Here is a 22428-nt window from a genome sequence, read left to right on the forward strand (position 1 = left end):
TTGCTTAATGAATTTCTTTCTATTATTGAGTCTTTTAATTTCACACAACATTGTTACTGGTTCTACTCATAAGAAAGGTCATACACTAGATCTTGTGTTATCATTTGGTATCTTTGTATCTAATTTGGTGGTTTCAGACGTAGGTATTTCCGACCATTATTTAGTGGTACTCGATGCTGTTTGTTCTTATATCCATCCAACGTCTTCTCAGCCTTTACATTATGCTAGGTCCATTAATTCTTCAACTGCAAACCTTTTTTCTGAATTTTATTTATCACGTTACAGACAAAGTCTTAAGTAGAGAGGACACTGAATTGCTGGTTGAGGTGTATTCTTGCCTTAGATTGTGTTGCCCCTCTTAAATTAAAGAAACAAGGGAACATCTCAACCTTGGCTAAGCAATGTTACCCGCTCTCTTAGACAAGAGTGCAGAAAGGCTGAACGGAAGTGGAAGAGAGATAAACTTCAGATTTCGTCTGAGATGTTAAAGAGTCCCTGGCTAACTATCAGAAGGTAGTAAAGGAGGAAAAAATTAACATTTTCTCTAAGGTAAACTCAGATAATGCAAATCGGCCAAAAGTAATGTTTGACATAATTTATTCTATTTTAAACCCCTCAAGGAATGCTATGAGAGATGCCACACAAGAGACTTGTGAAGAGTTTTTATTATTTTTTACTCAAAAAATTAAGATCAGAAGTGAAATTGTACCTTTACATTCCCGTTCATCAATTAATGCTGTGCCGTCTAACTTTTTCACTGACTTTGAACCAGTTTCATCAGCACAGGTGGCAGATATTGTCTTGAAAATGAATGGAGGTAGCTGCAGACTGGATATTCTCCCTACTCAGGTGGGTAGTTGGGAAGTGTACCTTTAAGGCCGGCTGATTATTTGGCTCAGGTGGCGTAAGCGACGCATCCCTTTAAAGGTGTTGAGAGGAACAGGAAAATGGTGCGGCGTGAGTGAAGAGTGGGTCTCTTGATGTATCGGCTGTGCGAAGGGGAGAATGTGAGTCTTTTTGGGAGGTTATGTCTATTTGTTGTTAATATTGAACCGCTCATCATGGCTCTTTGTTTGTTTGTAGCTCAGTTGGGCGTCTGCGTTTATGGTGTCCAGTAAATGGTACCAGCAGTGACGAGCTTATAGAAACTTGCTTTCATAATAGTGAGTAGTGATCCAACACAGGTTTTGCGGCAACGTAAGTAACGCAGGTCTTTTTGGAGGTTCATGCCTAGTTGTTGTTGATAGTAAATTCATTGAACCGCTTAACACGGCTCATTGTGTGTTTGTTTGTAGCTCGGTCTGGTGTCTGCGCTTATGGTGTCCAGTAAATGGTACCGGCAGTGACGAGCTTACAGAAACTTGCTTTCATAATAGCGAGTTGTAATCCTATAAGAGTTGCAGTAATGTAAGTTCACTGACTCTGTTTCTTTTAGATATAGTGTGTAAGGTTTAGTGCTGATTATTCTCTTGTTAATTTCACCTATGAATAGAAACAACACTGATGCGAGTGTGCACAGTTATTAGTCATCCACACCACTTAATTGTATTGCTACGGGGCATATGGTGTTGGTTCAAAGAAAAACATATCTCTTTGTGTGTGTGCGTGTGTGCGTGCGTGCGTGCGTGCGTGGCTACCCCCCTGGATGGCCCGGACCTAGTTGGGCTTAAAGGGTTACTTCAGGATTTAGCATTAAGCTTTGTATTAGTAGAAAACCTGTAGTATTTTCGAATTACCATGCTTTCCCCCCTCATATCCCCCTGAGAGGAGAGATTTATGTATTTTTTGTCTGGAAAAAATCCTCCGATGACGCAAAAATCGTCATTTTGCGTCATCGGAGGATTTTCTGTCCAGAGGCTAAAGACTACAGCCAGTAGATGGCGTTGTTCCGCATGTTTTCAACCCGCCCATACAGGGTGGGATCTCACTCACAGAATGTACACAGTATCAGCCGTCTTTCTTTGGAAGCTAAGCTAGCATGCTCTTGTTCTGTGGAGAAAGCTGAATAATAGGAGAAAGCTGAGTAAGTAGTAAGGGGTAACCATCTTCCTTTTCCCGGACTTGTCCGGCGGGCGAGACTGTTAAAAATGTCCGGGATTCGGCTTTTGCGTTCTGCGGTCGCCATTCATTGTTTACATGCACACCTCTCGTTTCAATCTAACTGAATTAATTCCGATCGGTGAATCTGACTGTAGTGTTTACATGAACGCTAAACAAGTGATCGGTTGATGTGCGTTTTAACATTGCTAAGAAAATTCCCGCTCCTCCGTGAGAGATGCGAGACCCGGCGCGTCTCAGTAATGACGCCACCGGCCTCGCGCCGTTCTCCCGCGGCCGTCAGCCTTGTCCTGCTCGCCACAGTAAACATGATGAATGGCGACTGTAGAACGCAAAAGCCGAATCCCGGACATTTTGGGTCTCTAAATCCCTGGCAAACTTATCACTTACTTAGGCTAGCCTTGTTGTTTTCAACTGTGCTCTCTAACCGGTAGGCGTGGCCTCCTAAGGCAGCGAAGCAAGTGCATTCTGGGAGTTGTTGTCTTTCATCCACATAAGCCAAAAATACATTTTCTGGCTTTTCTCAGTCTAGAAAGCTCCAAATTCAAAAATGTCTCCACATTTCTTCTACTTAAATGACCTATTTTAAATACACATTCATCTTCCCAGAGGTGAAGTATCCCTTTAAGATGGAGCCCTGCTTGTGGTAGCCTGTTCATTTAAATGTTGTGTTTGCTTCATTTTTTTTGTTAATTTTCTGTTTGGCAGTTATAGACCTTATGCACCAGAGAAACAAGGGCGCCGCCATCTTTGGAAAATTGTCTTTTAACTTCCGTTTTGCGGTCGCTCTGTATATTTATATGGCATTTCTGTCCAGGAGTAATTAGCTTTTTAAGTGGATTTACTTAATGTAAAGTTAACGAAAGTTATCATGAGGACTGTAATGTTTAAAGCAGATGACTTAACAAATGTAAATCGACCGGGAAGATTTTAAAACGAGCCGTTCATTAATAAACACGCAAAACGCTGTGAAAATACAGACCGGAAGTCAAAAGACAATGAGCGCAGCGCTGAAAAGGGGCGGAGCTACATAAGGTCTATAGCTTCCAACATTCGGCCTATGGGCATCGAGCAATATCTCCTTTAGGAACAGCGTCTATTTTGTGATGAAATGTTCACTAGTGAAGTGTGAAATGCTGTGTTAATGTATGTTTGCACGGCCGAATTGGTTTGAAGTGTTTCTGCAGTGTTTTGTGAACAGTACCTATTTATTCGACTTTATGCACTGTAGTTTTGATATTGTTAGACTTTATACCCTGTAACTCATTTACTATGAGGCTTTTATTCACTGTGACCTATTTATTGTAGAGTTGTTTACTGTTACCTATAGGGAATATTTGTCTGCTCTGATGGCCAATCCTTATATTTGTGAGTGTTTAATAAATTCAAAATTGAGTACATCAGTCCCATTTCTGTTCCTTCATTGGACACAATTATCAAAAAGGGGAGCGTGGGTTTTTGGGGTTTCTATTCTAAATATCCCAATTGTGCATTGGAGCGCCCTCTAGGGGTCACATAAAGATGTTTTTCATACTGTGAGTTCTAGCCTAGCAGCTATAATTAACAGCTCCTTGATGAATGGAGTAGTACCAAATAGTTTCAAACATGCAATTCTTCATCCCTTGTTAAAAAAAACTAATTTGGATCAGTTTATAACAACTATAGACCTATTTCTAAACTGCCTTTCATCTCCAAGATTCTAGAGCAAGTGGTCTATTCACAGCTATATTCTCATTTGATTACTTTGGATATTTTAGACACATTCCAGTTGGGCTTTAGGCTTTGTCATATCACAGAATCTGCATTGCTCAAGGTCACTAATGATATATTATTATCGTTGGACTCAGGATCACATGTTGTTCTAGTTTTATTAGATCTAAGCGCTGCCTTCGACACGATTGACCATGAGATTCTTCTCAACCGTCTGGAGTGTTGGATTGGTGTCCAGGGTACAGCTCTTCAGTGGTTTTCCTCATATTTAAAAGACAGGACAGTTGCTGTGAATCTGGGAGACTTCTCTTCCACATTGGCCCTTTTAGTTTGTGGTGTTCCTCAGGGGTCCATTTTGGGACCGTTGCTGTTCTCTGTATATGCTTCCTCTAAGCTCTATTTTTCGGAAGTATGGTATTGCATACCACTGTTATGCCGACGATCTCCAGTTTTAGATAAAACCTGCTCGCTAGACAGAGTACAGGAATGTAACAGTGACATTAAACTTTGGCTTTCTATGAACTTTCTCTTAAATGAGAGTAAAACTGAGGTTTTGATTGTAGGTTCTCCCATCTCACCTACCTTTCCTGATCATTTAGGTCCCTTGTCCATAAAGATTGAAGATCATGTAAATAGTTTAGGGGTAATTATGGACTCATCACTACATTTTAAGAAACAGATTGGTGCCGTTCTTAAAGGTAGCTTTTTTAACCTGAGATCAATTGCTAAAGTAAAGCATTTTCTATCCAGTAAGGATTTGGAAATTGTGGTTCACTCTTTTATCTCATCAAAGGTTGATTATTGTAATTCTCTATATATTGGTCTCCCCCAGACTATGCTTGTCACAGTGTCTGGTGTGTGTACCCTGGGTGTCCACTAGAGGTCTCTTCCCCATACCGTCACCACCACATCATGAACTGCATTTCCCATAATCCTTTGTCTGAACTCATCACTGATCATTGCACACAGCTGTTCCCACTCACATTGTTTGTATCTGTCTATTTATACTCTGTCTGTTTCAGTTATTGTCATGGAGTCCTTGTTTGATGTTTGATTGCACTTCTGAGTTCCATTCTTGTTTTGTTTCGTTTCTTGTTTCTGGACTGTCTTTGTATGGATTTTGACCCGTTGCTGGCTTGTTTATGATTACGGATTACCCCATTAAACTGCACATGGATCTTACCTTTTTTGTGTGCATCTCGTGACTGCTAGTCCGCTTACAATTAGTGCAAAATGCAGCAGCAAGGCTTTTAATGGGGGTGAGAAAGATAGACCATGTTACCCCTGTACTGCAATCCTTACATTGGCTTCTTGTTAAATTCAGGATTGATTTTAAAGTTCTCTTATTTGTCTACAAGGCCCTATCAGGCCTTGCCCCCCAGTACATCAGTGATCTTATTATTCCCTACTCTCCTGGGGCCTCATGTATCAATCTTGCGTACGCACAAAAACTTTGCGTACGGCAGCTTTCACGCTCACGGTCGTATGTACTAACAGTGAAATTAACGCGAGAATGTGCGTTCCTCCACGCCAATTTCATGTCTGGCGTACGTATATTTCTCACTGTTTTTGTCCGTTGGCGACTCTTACAGGCAATGAAGTGAAGTTGCAAACATTACACAACGAATTGTTCTACAAGTCTATCGCACCACCACCTGTGGGAAACATTGCTATTAATTTGCAATTTATAAAATAAATGACATATATTGTCACACGAGCCTTATGAAAATATTCTATCAATTATGCAATTAAGTAAGAACATATAAAAGCATATTATGCAAAATGATACAGCCCTTATTCTATGGCAGCTTTGGTTTTAATGTCCACCTTTATATCAGACCATTTCTTTTTAAGGTAATTTAGAGTAGACTGTGTACAGTTGAGACACCTTAAATAACTTGCTTAAATAACAAGTTATATTTTTGCTGTGCACGTGCGTATTAGTGTCCTCTTTGATCGTGGGAAATTTGAACAACGGACACATCTCCGATCCGAAGAAATCGGAAAAACTTTTTTTTTCTAAGATATGATGTTCACTTCACCATGCACTCTCCACAATGACTAGCTTATTATCCTTATGTGACTGTTAAACGTAACTGGTATCACCACAAACGTTATTCTGTGCCCTAAAAACGGGCATATTTCATGGTATTGTGTCATGCAAGGTAATTGCAAAATCTAGAGAAATGTGCGAGGTGGCCAGCGGGGTATAGTTGAGATACACATGTACCAACTGTACCCCCGATAGAGTTCTATTAGGAAACACACTGTTTAGTTGTTCAGCCAGCAATCATGTAGCCAGCATAGGACGCAAATGAAAATACAATTTGATATGTGTGATTCTACATATCTTGTTCCTGCTTTATACATTTTAACCAGTGCTAATTTAAATAAAATGAATGCATATAAATGGATGAATAAACAAAAATGTTGCCCAGTTGTTATTTTCTTTTCTATTTGTCTTTATTTTTTATATTTACATTTACCATGAATGGTTAGTTACCTTCACGACATTAGAAATGGGTCTCTCAACTGTACCATGCACTGTCTCAAGTGTACTACATGGGTACAGTTGAGACAAAGTTGAGACAAAAAGCACCTTATATTTAAAATAAAAACTACTTGTGGGTATTATTGATTGATAACATCTTAGTCTACAAGCTAATGTAATCATGTGGCGTGTCATGTGGAAATTCACTTCTTTTCAATGTCTATTTTTGTGTGAAAAATCAAAACGCAAAAAGTGTCTCAACTGTACTCAGTCTACTCTACAGTACGACGATCCCACCGCATTGACGGCATCAGCCAAACTCTCCCACTCATATTTTTTTCCTTTTGTTATTAATTCCGGAGGACAAAGTTCCAAACTTTTCCAATTTTTTTTTTTTTCGTTTCTACCTCCGATAGTAGCACTTCCAATTCACTTTCTGTAAAGTTTCATTTCTTGCTGTCATTTTCTTACTGTTTTCTTTTGCCAAAGTGGACTCATTACCATATTTAAATTGGTTTAATTAAGGGAGGAGACTGGGTGGGGCGTTGTGCTCGTGCATGTGCGCTCAAATTTACGTTAATTGGGATGTACAAAGAGAATATGCGTGGGATCCTTCGTACGCAGAGATTCATACATCTGGATTTTTTTGTGCGTACGCACATTTACAGCTTTGTCCTTACGCAATGTTTTAGTATGAATTCAACGCAAGTCTTTGTACATGAGGCCCCAGGTCCTCTGACCAACGGTTATTATGTTGTATATTAAGTGTACGTTAGGTATTATTAAGTGTATGTGGAGTAATACAGCGCTGTTTTATCATTTACATTTGTCTGTTAAAAATGGTTTTATAACATTACTCTGTGTGTTCGCTCAGCGGCTGCTATGAGACACTTGTTGCACACTGCATATAAGTGATATTAGAATATCATTTTAATAAATGCTGGATGGCTTGTGTTGCTAAATGGCATGCAAATAATTATAAAACATTGTATGATGGTAAAAATAAAGCTGCATCTGAATAAAGCTTATACCATGTTAGTCACTTGACAAACTAGTGTTTTTCTGAGAGGCACGGTAAAAACATGGTACTCACAGAAAATCAAGAAAACTTATTTAAAGTTATTTGAACAATAATACTAACAGTGTTGAGATATATAATAATTATTCATTTTCTGTCTATAAATCACTAATAATCCAAACAGTTGTTCCCTTGTCTAATAAAACATATTTAAAGCGTCTTTGGTGTATCCATAATTTCTACTAAATAAAAAAAAAATCGAGGGTAACGCATGTATGACTGTATTTAAACATTCTTGGAAACATCTGGGCAAGTAAGTACACAAGTCAACAAAATATATAACAATGTTCTAGTGGTTTTTGGATATTTTAATCCAAAATATTACATATTGTGCCTTTAAAGTCCGGGTCTTTATTTATGATGAATTAGCTTGATAATATTTTTAAAAACAGGTTATTTCTTGCAGGCCATTTCTCGATGTCTGTAATCTGTTACTCTCTGTTACAGAACTTGAACTCCTTTAGTTTGCGAGCAAATTTGATGAATATAAAGCTTAATATGGTTCAGATAAGTAATAAATTTGCAGACTTGATGTCTGAATGTATAGCTACTGTATATAAGCAATTATTCTTGTAGTAAACAATTTTTTTTAAATCACTATTTATTACACAAGCTTAAAGTGTCAGACCTGGGCCTAGCATAATAAAGAAGTAACTGTTACATGTAATCCGGATCATGTAATCTGATGCAGCGCACATATGTTCAAAGGTCATATTGGATGAAACCTTGAAAATTGGCTGTTTAAAAGAAAGAAAAATAGTTTGAAATTGGATTATCTTGGTTTTTATCTGGACCTAAAGGTTTTGAACAATGCAAAGATTTTCTCTAGATCAAAACCAAAAGACTGGTTTATGAAGGCGTAGCACAAGGCCCTATGCGGCAGTCCTGATGGGCCCCAATGTTCCTCAATTTGTATATATAACTCCCAATGTAGACTATAACATTGCTAATTTTAGATATTATATATAAACGAAATGCGTGCAGATGGACTAAACCATTTGGCTCATTGGCAAGGGGTGGGACCAGTCAGTCAATCAACCAAGTTATTCAGCGAATAGTACACCAACTTTACATTTCATCTGACATTCATTGTGAAATTTAATTAGGAAATGAAAATATCCAGGTAAAATAAAATATATTCCAGACTTTTCAAGGGCCCTCTCTCCCCTTGGGGCGCTGGTAATGGTTTTACCCCCAGTCCGACGCCCCTGATTGCTATCGCATCAAATGTAACTGTAACGCATAATCAATGTATCAAATGGAAATGTAACGCATATTTATCAACTGTTTTACCCAACACTTTTATAGCAGATGTCATGTGACTTGTGGGCGCGCGCCGCTAGGCATCGGTCAGGCGCGTGCTCGTCTCCTGCGCGCACTCTGTGCTGATCGGGTGTGTGTGGATCGCGCTGTGGATTGTGTGTGTCGGACGCTGTTTGAGCTGGTCTTGCTGTAGCAGACAGTGGTGGACTGAACTCGGACACACTCTCTACTGTAAGACATCAAGTGTCATCAGTGCATGTGCTGCTTTAACACACTTTCAGGAGACTGTCGCGCGCTGCGCGCTCACTGACGGACGCAGATCCGCGGCCGCGACTCAGGAAGTTCCAGCTGTCAAATAATCATTGGAACAAACCAAAACATCGCTCTAGCCTTATGTTTCGCCGAATGAGACGCGCGTTATGATGTAAACACAGTCACAGTGATTATATTTCTAATCTGATCACATAAACTCAAAACAGCGCGTTCATTTACAGTGTCGTCAGTTCTGTTTTTAAACGAAACCCGATGCTTAAATATCTTAATGTTAATGCTGTATTGTATCAAACTCGTTTTAGTTGTTGTTATGCAAAAACACCTAGATGTATTCAGCTTTTCAATACAGAATAAAAATGCATATGCGACAGCTTCTAATCTATAATTGTTTGAATCTTAAAGGGACAGTTCACTCAAAAATGATGTTATTATTTCCTCACTCTCAAGTTGTCCCAAACCTGTATATCTTTCTTCTGCTGAACACAGAGGAAGATATTTTGAAGAATATGGGTAACCAAACAGATTTGGATCACCATTGACTTCCATAGTGTATATATATATATATATATATAATTTTTTTTTTTTTTTCATACTATGGAAGTTAATGGACCCATGTGTTCAACTATTCGGTTACTCGTAATTCTTCAAAATATCTTCCTTTGTAAATGATGACAGAATTTTCATTTTTGGGTGAACTATCCCTTAAACTAATTATAATTAGATTAGCAGATTACTTTTTTTTTTGCACATAAAGATCTTTGGAGGCTTGTTTTATTCCTGAATTAATATTCAGTTCCAGCACACTATGGTGGTTATAATGCAAAATCAACAAAAGACTATTGTCTTTTTTACAGCAGAATTTGATTTTGTCTGATAGTTTGCATCATTGATTCTGTTATTTTCCTGTTTGTTTTGAAACGATCTGTATATAGAAGTAAAGCCGCCTCGACTGCTGTGTGTGTGTGTGTGTGTGTGTGTGTGTGTGTAGCATCATGTCCAGCCGGGCTGGGAAGAAGAAGATCAGCCGGTCGTCGCGCTCCGCCAGGGCTGGAGTGATCTTCCCTGTCGGCCGGATGCTGCGCTACATCAAGAAAGGGCTTCCCAAATACAGGATTGGTGTCGGAGCTCCGGTTTACATGGCTGCGGTACTGGAATACCTGACCGGTAGGACGAGTCTCTTATTCTCATCAGTGTTTCATGGCCTTACTCCTGTCAAATGTAATGTTCCCATAATGTTTGAAGAATGATGCAATGGAATGTTCCTTTAACATTTGTATAAACAAGAAAAAAACGTTTTAAAAAAATTTGCACCGGCCCACACTGCCAACAGAACCAGAACCTGCTTCAATGACCATGGTATCACTGTGTAATTACTGTGTGATTTCATGTAATATTCTAAATTTCTGGGATTTTGATTTCGTGGGTTTCATATGCTGTAAGCCATAATCATCAAAATTATAACAAATAAAGGCTTGAAATATCTCACTTTGCATGTAATGAGTCTATATAATATATTAGTTTCACCTGTTAAAGGTGCATTAAGCAACATTTCATGTTAAAAATACCCGTTTTTCTAACCCATACATGCTTAAACAATTGCCTGATGGGCTGAATGAGCCCTTCTCTGATCACTGCGATTGCCTCTATAATCCTGTACAGTAAAATAAATAAGAGGGATTCAGGACAGAATTTGAGACTGGGCGTGACGTCATGCGTGTTCAGTTGCAGTGTTGCAGTTTCACTTGTTGCCAGAGGGCATAATAAAATTATTCTAATTTTATGACCAGCACCTGTATATAAAGTATATATATATATATATATATAGCTGCTCTGGAGAAAACGTCTCAGGTTACGACTGTAACCTTTGTTTATATATATAAACAATATATATAAGGGGAGCCTGGAGAACATGTCAACAACTTATCGTCTGAAGGGACTGTTCAGCAGGCATCCCACGGCATGGCGAAAGACGCAGTGTGTCGTTCCCTGTTCTCAGGGAACAAATGTTACAGTCGTAACCTGAGACGTTGAAGGCCTACCAAGGCCGCTCAAAGGCTTGGAAACCAATAGCTTTCATGGAAGGGGTTCCTTTAAGGGAATATGGCCAGGGGGTCCAAAGGAGTCCAGTCACTTTCTGAAGGGAACATGAAGTCAACCCCGTATGCCACCAGGGAGGCTGACCTGGTCTAATTTACGGACCTAGTCTTGCCAACAACCCGTCTGTTTCCGAAAACAGAGTCTCTGACATATTTCGCCTCACTTGTGGAGGCATCCGATAGGGAGGACTGCAGATAGTGGCAGTGATCTCTCACAGACCGGATCATAGAGACGGGCATCCTGGAGAGTAGAACTCAGCATAGTGCTTCTAACCCTTGCAAATGAGAGGAGTAACTCTACTCGATCCTGGATCTACACAGTGGAGCCCTGTGGAGGCTGGGCACTCTAAAGGGGCCCTAATAAGGGGAGCGCCTCCAGCTCTAGGGTTTACATTGCCAACAGGCAGTGTACTCAGCAGAAGTGCTATCGACCCTTTAAAGCAAGGGGAGCACAATCTTACGCTACCAGACTATCGGGAGGCCTACTGTAAGGCCTACAGCTTTGACTGTCACGGGCGTTAACGGAGGCAGTGCTTCGGCTCTAAGGGAGCATACTCAACCATCCCAAATGAGAGGGAGTAACTAATCTGCCTCTACCTGAGCCTATGTGGTGAAGGGTGATATCATACGAGCTATGGGTAGCAAAGTACTCTAAATAATGACCCTAACAAGGGGAGTACTATCAGCATGACCCTGAGGAATGTATTAGGGTCAAGCCCTATTATTTTAGACAGATTTTACATTCTCTACTAAACCTAAAGTAAATGGAGGCCACAGTAAGTGGCCAACAACATTCAACCTTATGCCTTTAATGCTTTTATTCAAGGGGCTCTGCAGAAAAAAAATATTTTTCAATTTTAAGGCCTAGTTGGATAAACTAGCTACAATACTCAGCTCTAAAGGGTGGAGGCCTGAGCACACTGCTTCTTACTTTCTAGAGAGAAAGGCTTGACAACGTCCATGAGATATCTGCATGGAAGGCTTTTTAAAGATAGCCTGCTATCTACCCTGTAACACTAGTAGCAATTTTACACCTAGTGCAAAAGGCGGGCCTTGGCTAGACGACACGTTTAGTAAGAGGAGGCCAGTACTTGGAAAACCTATATTTACAGGAATAAAATCTCCTGATGGGCTCTACTGAGAGGCTCAAGGTGAGAATGCTTAGCAGAATGCCACCATTTTCCTAGTTACTAAGCCTAAGCCAGATATTGAGGTGGCCCAGTGAAGGCTGACACACAAATATTATATGACTGAAATTCAGAGCTATAATCTCAAGAGAGGAGAACTACTGCTCTAGTATAAGGTGCTCAGATGAAAGGTGGCCTCACTAGAGAATGCTCCATATAATAAAGCCCACCTGTTCACTACTAAAGATTGGCACTACCCACTACATAAGCCTGCCGACTAACATAAGAGGAGGCCTCAGGGAAGGGTATGCATAGTCTACCTATATATGGGAACTTTAGGGCCCTAATTTCACCATCCTATAAAAACCCTACCTAAACGTGGTCTACTGTTCAACCTTACTAAAAACTCTCATAACGGGAGGAGACCTACAGTGCTCAACCTGCTTCCCATAGAGCGATGGCCTATACGACATTCACAAATGGAGTCCTGTACCCATAAGAGCTCGAAAGAGCACACTTACTACCATACTCAACACCAGACTTAGGGCTGATGCAAGAAGCGCTTGACAGAAAGACTAACATTAGTGTAGATGCCATTCTTCTTATGATGTAACGAGTACATCAGGTGTGTCTGCTTCCTGTACAATGGTAGGAAGACTGTTCCAGAGTTTTGGTGCTAAATAGGAAAAGGATCTACTGCCAGCAGTCGATTTTGATATTCTAGGTATTATCAACTGGCCGGAGTTTTGAGATCGCAATAGACGTGAAGGACTATAATGCGTTAAGAGCTCGCTCAAGCACTGCGGAGCTAAACCATTTAGTGCTTTGTAAGTAATCAGCAATATTTTAAAATGTATGCGATGTTTAATAGGGAGCCAGTGCAGTGTTGACAGAACTGGGCTAATATGGTCATACTTCCTGGTTCTGGTAAGAACTCGAGCTGCTGCGTTTTGGACCAGCTGTAGTTTGTCTATTAAGCGTGCAGGGCAACCACCCAGTAGAGCATTACAATAATCTAGCCTTGAGGTCATGAACACATGAACTACCTGTTCCGCATTTTTCATTGAAAGCAATTGAAAGAATGAATGGAATTTTTCCTATAGACATGCGATTTATTTCCTTGCTGTTTACATTCACAGACATAACCGACTGTGTTTATGTGAACTTTGTGTGTTTTTGACTTAACCTTGTGTGTATTTGACAGTTTAAGCTCAATAAGACGTGAAAGAGAACTTAGTTTAATACTCACATGACCCTCCGTCTGACAGACAGCTTTCTGTGCGCATGATTCGGGTGTGTGCGCTCAGAAAATCATACATCAGTAGTTTAGGCTGATATGGCTTTAAAACGCATGCAGATAATAAACTTTCATGATGATGAAGAACTGCAATATCACGTGTGCGTGACGGTCTACGGGACATCTGTTTACACTGCCATATACAGTAAAAGAGCCTGAACAGTGACAGGAAATATAAATTAACACAAAGTAGCTGCCCTACTTCCCGCTGGCTTCACGTGAGCAATTATTATTTCAAACACGGGCTTGTACAGAACATTCTGGGTCTTGTGGATCAAAGTGCATTAGGGGAAATACAATGCCAGAGTATTTCCCATAGTGAAGCTCTTTCTGCGTCGTTCTTTCAGCTGAAATCCTGGAGCTGGCGGGAAATGCAGCCAGAGACAACAAGAAGGGCCGTGTGACGCCCAGACACATCTTACTGGCCATCGCCAACGACGAGGAGCTTCATCAGGTATATCACATCTATTCTAGATGGCTTCTTTTGGTCGCCAGTGGCACTTCAATGGTCATATCAGACAACGACAAACATGCAAAAACACAAGCCTGTTTCACACTCCATGGTAAAACATATGCTGTAATATAATGTGAACTGAGAAAACAATAACTCATTTATTTAATTATTGGCACTGGCAAGGTAAGAACCATTTTGACCACTTTCCCGACGGACCAGTGGAATAAAGTCCTCAGTGTTGATCCCTGGGATGTGTTTTTGGATGTGTGTATGCAGCTGCTGAAGGGTGTGACAGTCGCTGCCGGCGGAGTCTTACCCAACATCCACCCAGAGCTGCTCTCCAAGAAGAGGGGCTCCAAAGGAAAGCTGGAGGCCGTCATCACTCCCCCGCCAACTGAGACCAAGACCAAGACCGCCAAAAAAGCAGTTGTCAAGAAACTGGCCACCAAAAAGTCCACACGAGTAAAGGTACTCACTGCACACTGGCCAATCCTTTTATTCACTAAACACCCACTAACTAGTTTAAGCAGGCGAAATCAGCACTGTCATTCATGTCCATGCAGACGTGCCTCCTTTATCTGTCAACTAGGCTCGATACAGATCCAGTTTGGCTGGAAACTGAACATCTGTATAAAAGGAATGTTTGTGTGCACTTTTAGTGATCATGCCAGCCGATGATGATCAAATGATGAGCATTATAACCCGATGTGCACTTTCATCATTAAATCATTAACCTGGTGCAAAAGCTGTGTTTAATATCCTTACAGTCAGCATAAGACGTCAGACGACTCTCCAGTTATCTTATTACTGGCTGCTTTAAAGGATTAGTTCACTCCAGAATAAAAATTTCCTGATAGTTCATGTTTTTCTTTCTTCAGTCGCACAGACATGAAGGTTTTTGAGGAAAACATTCCAGGATTTTTCTCCATATAGTGACTTCAATGGGGTCCAATGGGTTGAAGGTCCAATTTTCAGTTTCAGTGCAGCTTCAAAGTCTCGACACAATCCAGCCGAGGAATAAGAGTCTTATCTAAACAAACCAGCGGACATTTAAAAAAAAAAAAGTAGCTGTGATGCGCCACACATTACATAATCACAGTAAAAGGTCATGCGTGTTCCGGTTCAAAAAGGAAGAGTAGAGCGAAAAACCATCTCATTTTCTCCAACTAACTAGCTTTTTTAAGATGTATATAAATGTATTCATATACATAAAAAAACACACAGAATCAAAACAATAATTAATTAAATCAATTCTGAATCTTGAATCGTTTGACTACGGGTACGTTTACATGACAGCGATATGCTTAAAACAAAAGTTTTTCCTTTGAGTTTTCCGCGTACAGACGACACCAGTGTCAAAAACGATCCCCATTCACACGTATTCGTGAAAACGACTAAAAACCCTGTACTTTGCTGCCAGGCCATTAGATGACGATGAAACGCTATTGACTGAACATGCAATACGCATGAGCATGAGCATGATGTCATCATCTTCAGAGATTCGCGTTTCTGTTGTTTACACGGAGACCGCTTTTAAAAACTTGCACTTTGAAACCCGTTTTCAAAAGTCTGCATTTTTATGTACCCAAAAACGTTGTTGTCGTGCAAATGAGCAGCCAGAACTCATAAAAAGTTTAACGGTTCTAGTTAAAAAAGGTGTCATGTAAACAGCTCCTTAGTCTTTGCACATTCGGTTTGTAAACACTGGGTCAGTACTTCCACCTAAGTCACGCATGACCTTTCCAATTGAGCATTTGTGGTTAAAAAGTATATACATTTTTATTTGTTTTAGAAAATGGCCGATGGTAAATTATAAGGAAATGTTAATTCTGCAGTGAACTAATCCTTTAAGGCAGTTCAGTCTGATGTTGTAAATCTAGCACCAGTTTGCTGTTGTTGTGACAGAGACGGGCTGCTGATGCGGACGGCGGACCGGCTGATGGATTCACCGTCCTCTCTTCCAAAAGTTTATTCCTCGGACAGAAGGTACAACAGCCTTTATTAAACTCTTCTCTTACTGTAGTGCTGTCCAAACTCAGAGTTCAGCTCCAGCTTCTAGTTTGCCTAGTTAGCCTTGTTTAGCTGGTCCAGGAGTGTTTAACTGGGGTTGAGCTGAACTCCACAGGACAGTGACTGACTGCTATAGGAACTGTTCAGATGCTCGTTTCCTCTACATTATTTGCTTTTCTCCTCCTGTTGTTCTGCTGAGACTAGCTGCTAAAACCCAAATCCAACTTGCTGAAACATCTCTAGCTATTATTAGGGGTGCAATGGTTCACTTGTTTCCTCGCACACATCGACCTTGATATATGAATTGAAATGAGTCATTTGTTTTGACGTTCGCATTAAAATTAAAATTTTAAATGCATTCATATACATAAAAAAACACTCAGAATCAAAACAATAATTAATTAAATCAATTCTGAATCTTGAATCGATTCACACCCCTACAGGCTACAGATTGGCTCGCATGAATGCATGAATACTCCAGAAAGCTTTACACACACTATATGAGATGCTGATTCCTGCCTATTGCACATGCATTTTTACTCCAGAGCTGCTCAGGCCTCGTTAGACGCTATCATAGAAACATAATCCTCATACTGTAACGGGATCCTATTTTATTTCAGTTACAACTGTTATGTATCTATCATATATATATATATATATATATATATATATATATATATATATATATATATATATATATATATATATATATATATATAGAAGTCTTATACTCGCAATTTAAACATTCTTTTCACATTATCACAATGAAGTGATTTTAAATGTTAATGAGTAGATGTTGCTGTTATCAGACCCTGTTTAGGGAGGTGGACTATTTGCCTTTATTTTTATAGGACAGTGTAGTGCAGGGAGACAGGAAAGTAGGGGGTGACAAATGGCACTTCAATAAATAGTGCACACATTACTGTCCAATTCTATTAACGGACTGTGAATGTACAAAATTACAATTGTCATACAACCCTGTAACCACACCCTCTCAAATGACCCTCACAATGTGAAGAGCCCCTCTCTGCTTTCTGACCCAATAATAATAATATTAACTAATATTATGTAGAGCCTGTCTATGTCTACTATTGATAGGAGAAATGATGCTCTGAGTCAGTTTCACCAATTTCTTCATAAAAGGATTCACTGTTTCAAAGCGCTCTACACACCACGCTGGTGGCACATGCTAGTCGAAACTCAAACCAATTTCACATATTTTCATTAAAGTGTAATCTATTAAATCTACACGCTTTAGCATTAATTTTCATAAATTTAATGAAAAAATAACCTACTGTCACGTAACGTGGTATCAAAGCTCACGAAGACGATGAATACACAGAATAACCTTTAATGAGAACATGCAGGAGATATTCAGGAGAAACAGCACTGAGATTAACACAAACATTGACGAGAACGGACGGAGAACGAGGGAGAACACAGGGTTTAAATAATCAGGAGAACTAACCAGATGATTGACAGAACAGGTGAACATAATGACTAATTAGACACCGTAGCAAAGCTAGGTCACAGGGGAGAACCAAAAACAACTAAACACAGCATTCACGTTACACCTACATTATGAAACTGACCCCCGATCAGTTAAAACCATCAGACTTTTATTCATGTGTTCTCCAGATAACGCCATCTAGCAGTAAACACAGAATTTTGAAGTTTAATCATCATACTGTTTCGAACTTTGGTAATTACTGATGCCTGAACTGGAAAGGCTGCTTTCCTTCTGCCCTTCCTCAGAGGAGCAGACAGTGGCGAGGGTTGAATCGTCATGAAGAACGGTTTCAGCTGGCTCTCCCCATGGATTCGACACATTGTTCCGGAGTGATCTCTCTCTCCCGGTTCTAGTGATCTCTTCCTTCACCAGGCCTGTCGAGAAAGTGTACATTTACAAAATCTTCTCCCATTGCTATTTGTATAGCGACAGGAGAATGTCAGGCAGGCAGTGGTGAGGCCACAGTCGGGAAGGATCCCAGCGAGGTAGGGGGCGCCAGTGGAAGTCCTTGATTAAGGAAGAGTCCACAGAACCTGGGTGGCAGCTTGTGCCCCGGTACCGTAAGAGGCAGGGAAGGACCGCATCAGCCAATTATAATATCTTTCTAAACTGGAACGTAAAGTCCACACTAGAGGTGTAGTCACTACTAGCTAGTTTGTAACTAACTCTATTCGGTTGCACCATTTGTTCTTAAGGCAGAACACAGCTAGTGGGTCATAAACTCTCCATAAAGTAATCTACCTTCAATGATCCAATAGAGGCCTTCACATATGTGAGCAAAAGTTGTGTTAAAATGCATGAATTTCAGTTTATCCTTCATTCTACCTTCTTTTGCCTTGCATAACTAATGGAAAAAATAAGTTTCCATCAAAATACGACAGTACTTAACACAATAGGTATTTTTATGTTTAAATATCATTCAGAAATTAAAATGCATCAATAAATAGATACTGATAACAACTGAAATAGATACCAATTCTGGATAAATTGATAATCACATTTTTTTCAAATAGAGATTACAATTCTCCCAGGATGCAAAATTATATAATTTACAAATTTTCTGATAAAATTGCTAATTGCTGCAGTCTATATAAAATGTTTAATCTGAATTATTTTTAAAAATAATTTTTTTCATTTGCATGAATGATTCAATGACAAATTCATTTTTAACAGTCACGTGTCGCCACCTACTGGTGTAACGATGTAATTGATATAATCGTTATTTAAAGCGGCAAATTACTTTCAAAAGGTGATTTTCTCTATTTGAATCACTTCTGTAGACATCAGTGATTATATCTGAACTATAAACTTTTATCGCAGCACTGTGATAATAAGAATATTTGTTTCACAGAAACAACGATACTGTGTGGTTGAAAAGCTGTTTCATATCTATACGTGATTCAACTGCTTTCTTTGGTCAGCGGCAGCGCCAACGTAGATCTGAATGTTCCGTTGCGATTTTGTCAAAGCTTTAATAGACACAGGCGAATCATTGCCACTTTGCAATGCAAAAATATTTAATTGTGAGTAAGTTGAAACTTAATGTTTATTTATGTCGAAACTAGGCTAAGCTGTAACTTGCGCACAGCTGGTCTAGCCTAGGATGAGCGCCTCGCTTGCTCTTTCCCATGTGCATCTGCACCACTGGATAAAGGTCAGGGCAGTGGGAACAGCGGCATCAGGTTCCTGTGCAGTAAAAAGAGATGGCTGGTAACCAACAGAACACTGGAAAGGGGAGTGTATTGTGGGCGTAGTCTGCCCAGGTGAGCTGCTGGCTCCAGGAGGCGGGATCGTTGGAAGCCAGACAGCTGTGAATCTGCTCCAAATCCTGGTCGCCTCGCTCGGACTGCGTGCGGAATCAAGAGGTCAGACTCACTCAAGCTGATCTGACAACAGGACTCCTTCCAAAAATGCCTTCAGCAGTTTTCAGGTATCGATGGAAGTTAAATTTCGCTGTTTGCGAGTTCTCATCTGCGTTGATTCAGCCGATTTTGACCGTGGCGTTCCCCAGGGATCTATATTGGCTCCTCTACTGTTTTCCTTGTGTATGCTTCCGTTAGGTAGTGTACTTTAGGAGAAGCATGGGATATCCTTTCATTGTTATGCTGATGATACCCAGATTTATTTACTATTAAAAAAGAATCAGGGAAATGCAGTCAAATCTCTAGAGGATCTAAAAGTGTGGATGTTTTTACATTTTTAAGCTTATAAATGAAACTAAAACTGAGTTTATTGTTTTGTTTTTATTGAATATCAAGTCTGGCAAGGAGCTGGAGAAGGTTATTCATGTATTTATTTCCAATTGAGTAGATTACTGTAATTCTCTGTATATATGTATGAACCATTCTTCAGTGGTAAGGTTGCAGTTGGTTCAGGTACAGGTAAACGAGAACACATGACGCAGATTTTCCTCTCTTCATTGGCTCATTTTACTTTTTGTTTTTAAATGGTCTTTCCTGTAGCTCAAACAGTAGAGCGTTGGCGTTTGCAACGCCAAGGTCATGAGTTCGATTCCCAGGGAAAGCAAGAACTGATAAGAATGTAAATGTGTACCTTGAAATGCAATGTAAGTCGCTTTGGATAAAAGCATCTGCCAAATGCATAAATGTAAATGTTAAATCTATAGATGGCCTGTTTACAGATCTAAACTAAAGACTCGACGTGATTGTGCTTTTGCTGTTGCACCCCTGAAACTGTGGAACAGTTTCCTATTTATATTAGAATCACACCAACAACTATTGATTTTAAATGTAAGCTAAAATCATGCTTCCTTTTTCAGGCAGTTAACCAACCTTGCAGGTTTTGTTTTGTATTGTGTATTTCTCATGTCTTGTGATTTATAAACTGTACAGGTAATTGGTCAACGGCTGTTGTTTTAAACAGATGAGATGATGAGATGAGAAGAACTAGTTGAGGTTTTCTTGGTATCTCATCTTTCAAGGCTTGCCCAGATTCCTCTGTCTGAAGATCCACGTGGCACTTTGTGATGTGCTCCTGTGTGCATTAGTGAAGAGTGTCAAAGGTTTCTATTTACAGCAGCATTACAGAGAATTGTAGCCAATCACAGACAAGCCTGTTGAGCTTCGGGAGTGACAATTATTTTAATATACAGTACTGTGCAAAAGTCTTAGGCATGTTAATACCCCCCCCCCCCAAAAAAAAGGTTTTAAGTCATTTATTTATATCTTTTGCTGTAGTGTGTCAATATCAAATATCAGTTTACATTTCCAAACATTTTTTTGCCATTAATTGTAATAATCCAGTGAGATTTGTGTATGCACAAGGAGTCTGACAACAGCCGGTATGATCTGATCTCACCATCATCGAGTCCGTCTGTGATTACATGAAGAAACAGAAAACACTGAGACAGACTAAATCCAGAAGAACTGCGGGAACGTCTCCGAGATGATTGAAGAAACCTTCCTGCAAGACGATAAACAGGAAAATAACAGAATCAATTATGCAAAATTCATCAAAAACGAGACAAATTCTTCTAGAAAGCAGTTCTAAAAAACTGTAGTCATAATTCAGTTCAGTTCAATAAAAGTGTAAAATTTCATCAAGTTTGAAACAAGTTCAATTCAGCTGTACAGCTGCTCTACTGAAGATAATAGAGTTATTATTCAGATCAATTCATCAATTAAGCAAAATTTGTCAATTATGAAACAGTCGAATCAGCTAAAAGCGGCTCTGGAGAAAACAGTGTCCTCATCCTTCCAGTTTTCTTCCATGCCTCTCTCCTGCGATCTGCACTGAGGTTTAGTTTTCCTGAGCTCAGTGTGTAGAGTACGGCCGGCTGTTGTTAACTTCTGCTTTACTCTTCAACCCTGCTGCATGATCTCTCTCCAGCTCAATCTCATTCACTGTCAGATTACTAACCTGGCTGCCTTCAACCCGACCAATGCTGACCTCTGACCTTAAAGATGACTTAGGTGAGCTGTTAGTCAAGCTGCCATGGAGGCTCATGTTCATTCAAACGCTGTAGATCGAGCCACATGTCAGATGTGTCAGGATTCGGTCAGCCTTTCCATCAGTCCTGTGTGTGTGTGTGTGTGTGTGTGTGTGTGTGTGTGTGTGTGTGTGTGGTGCTCGCCTCCATCCAGCTTCTCAGTAGATGGCAGTGTCTCCCTCTTTACTTTTCTCTTCTATATTCCGAGCAGTTTTTGTCTCCTCGTCATGGTTTCACCACATTGTCCACAGCATTTGTCTCTCACTATATTTGTTTGCCTGTTGTTTTAGCTGCAAGTTGTGCAAGCTGACATTGCCACCATCGAAAGTGAAGCCGTTGTTCACCCGACCAACTCCACCTTCTACATGGGTGGTGAAGTAGGTAAAGGAGCCGTTGTCTCCCGTAGCAGATCCACAGTCGAAACCACAGCTCTGACACTGACCGCACACACATACTAATAACAAAAGCACTTTCTTAGAACAATATTTGCTGAGTGACAATGAATGCAGAAGGTGTCTAAAACGGCACACTGTGTTCATGCTTGGATCTGGCCTGAGTTAATGGATCTAGTGCTGGAGTTTCATGGCTGTGGTTGAGTACATTTGGGTAATGCTTTACTTTCTATTTGGATTGCTGTGGCAATTATTTCATGTTAATATTGTGAGTTCTGTCAACTTGCTTTTTGTGTCTAAACTTTGAATTCTCTTTTTTCATATACTTGTTTTCCCATGTCTTCACTGATTCCTGTGCCCAAACAAACTCAATCCAGTTTCATTTGTAACCCAACTTTTTAATATTAATAGTCATGTTTTATTGAAAACGTATTTCTGAATGTTTTCTGAACATAAAAAACATCCCGTTTTTAAAAATATATATATATATATATTTTTTTTTTAGTCCAACTAAAATGTTTAAAAAATATATATATTTTTGTGCTGATGTTTTGAGAACATTATTAGACACCAGATGGCTCTGAACGAATGTTCTATTAATGTTACTGGAAGAATGGTTGTTCATAACGTTGAGAGAACGTTTGCTGGGTAAGGAATCAGAAGAAGCAGCATGTTCACCGTTCTGTCATCATTTACTCACCCGCATCTCCTTCCAAACCC

The 22428-nt window shown here is 39.8% G+C and overlaps 1 protein-coding gene across 5 annotated transcripts in view; it reads left to right on the forward strand.

The window, feature by feature from the left end:
• Positions 1 to 898: 898 nt before the first annotated feature.
• The window catches only part of macroh2a1 (macroH2A.1 histone), a 38667-nt gene continuing 17137 nt past the window's right edge, over positions 899 to 22428 (forward strand). For 2 of the 5 annotated variants that reach the window (XM_081391018.1, XM_081391017.1), the window contains exons 1-6: positions 950 to 1007; positions 9862 to 10037; positions 13741 to 13847; positions 14124 to 14315; positions 15753 to 15833; positions 21607 to 21697. In XM_081391018.1, coding sequence (XP_081247144.1) covers positions 9866 to 10037; positions 13741 to 13847; positions 14124 to 14315; positions 15753 to 15833; positions 21607 to 21697 — 643 coding nt within the window. In that variant the 5' untranslated portion in view covers positions 950 to 1007; positions 9862 to 9865. Of the gene's footprint in view, positions 1008 to 8645; positions 8832 to 9861; positions 10038 to 13740; positions 13848 to 14123; positions 14316 to 15752; positions 15834 to 21606; positions 21698 to 22428 lie in introns of all 5 variants that reach the window. The other 3 variants (XM_081391014.1, XM_081391016.1, XM_081391015.1) reach the window with 3 other exon arrangements.

This window comes from Scardinius erythrophthalmus (genome assembly GCF_964197995.2).
Source record: "Scardinius erythrophthalmus genome assembly, chromosome: 17".
NCBI classification, from domain to species: domain Eukaryota; kingdom Metazoa; phylum Chordata; class Actinopteri; order Cypriniformes; family Leuciscidae; genus Scardinius; species Scardinius erythrophthalmus.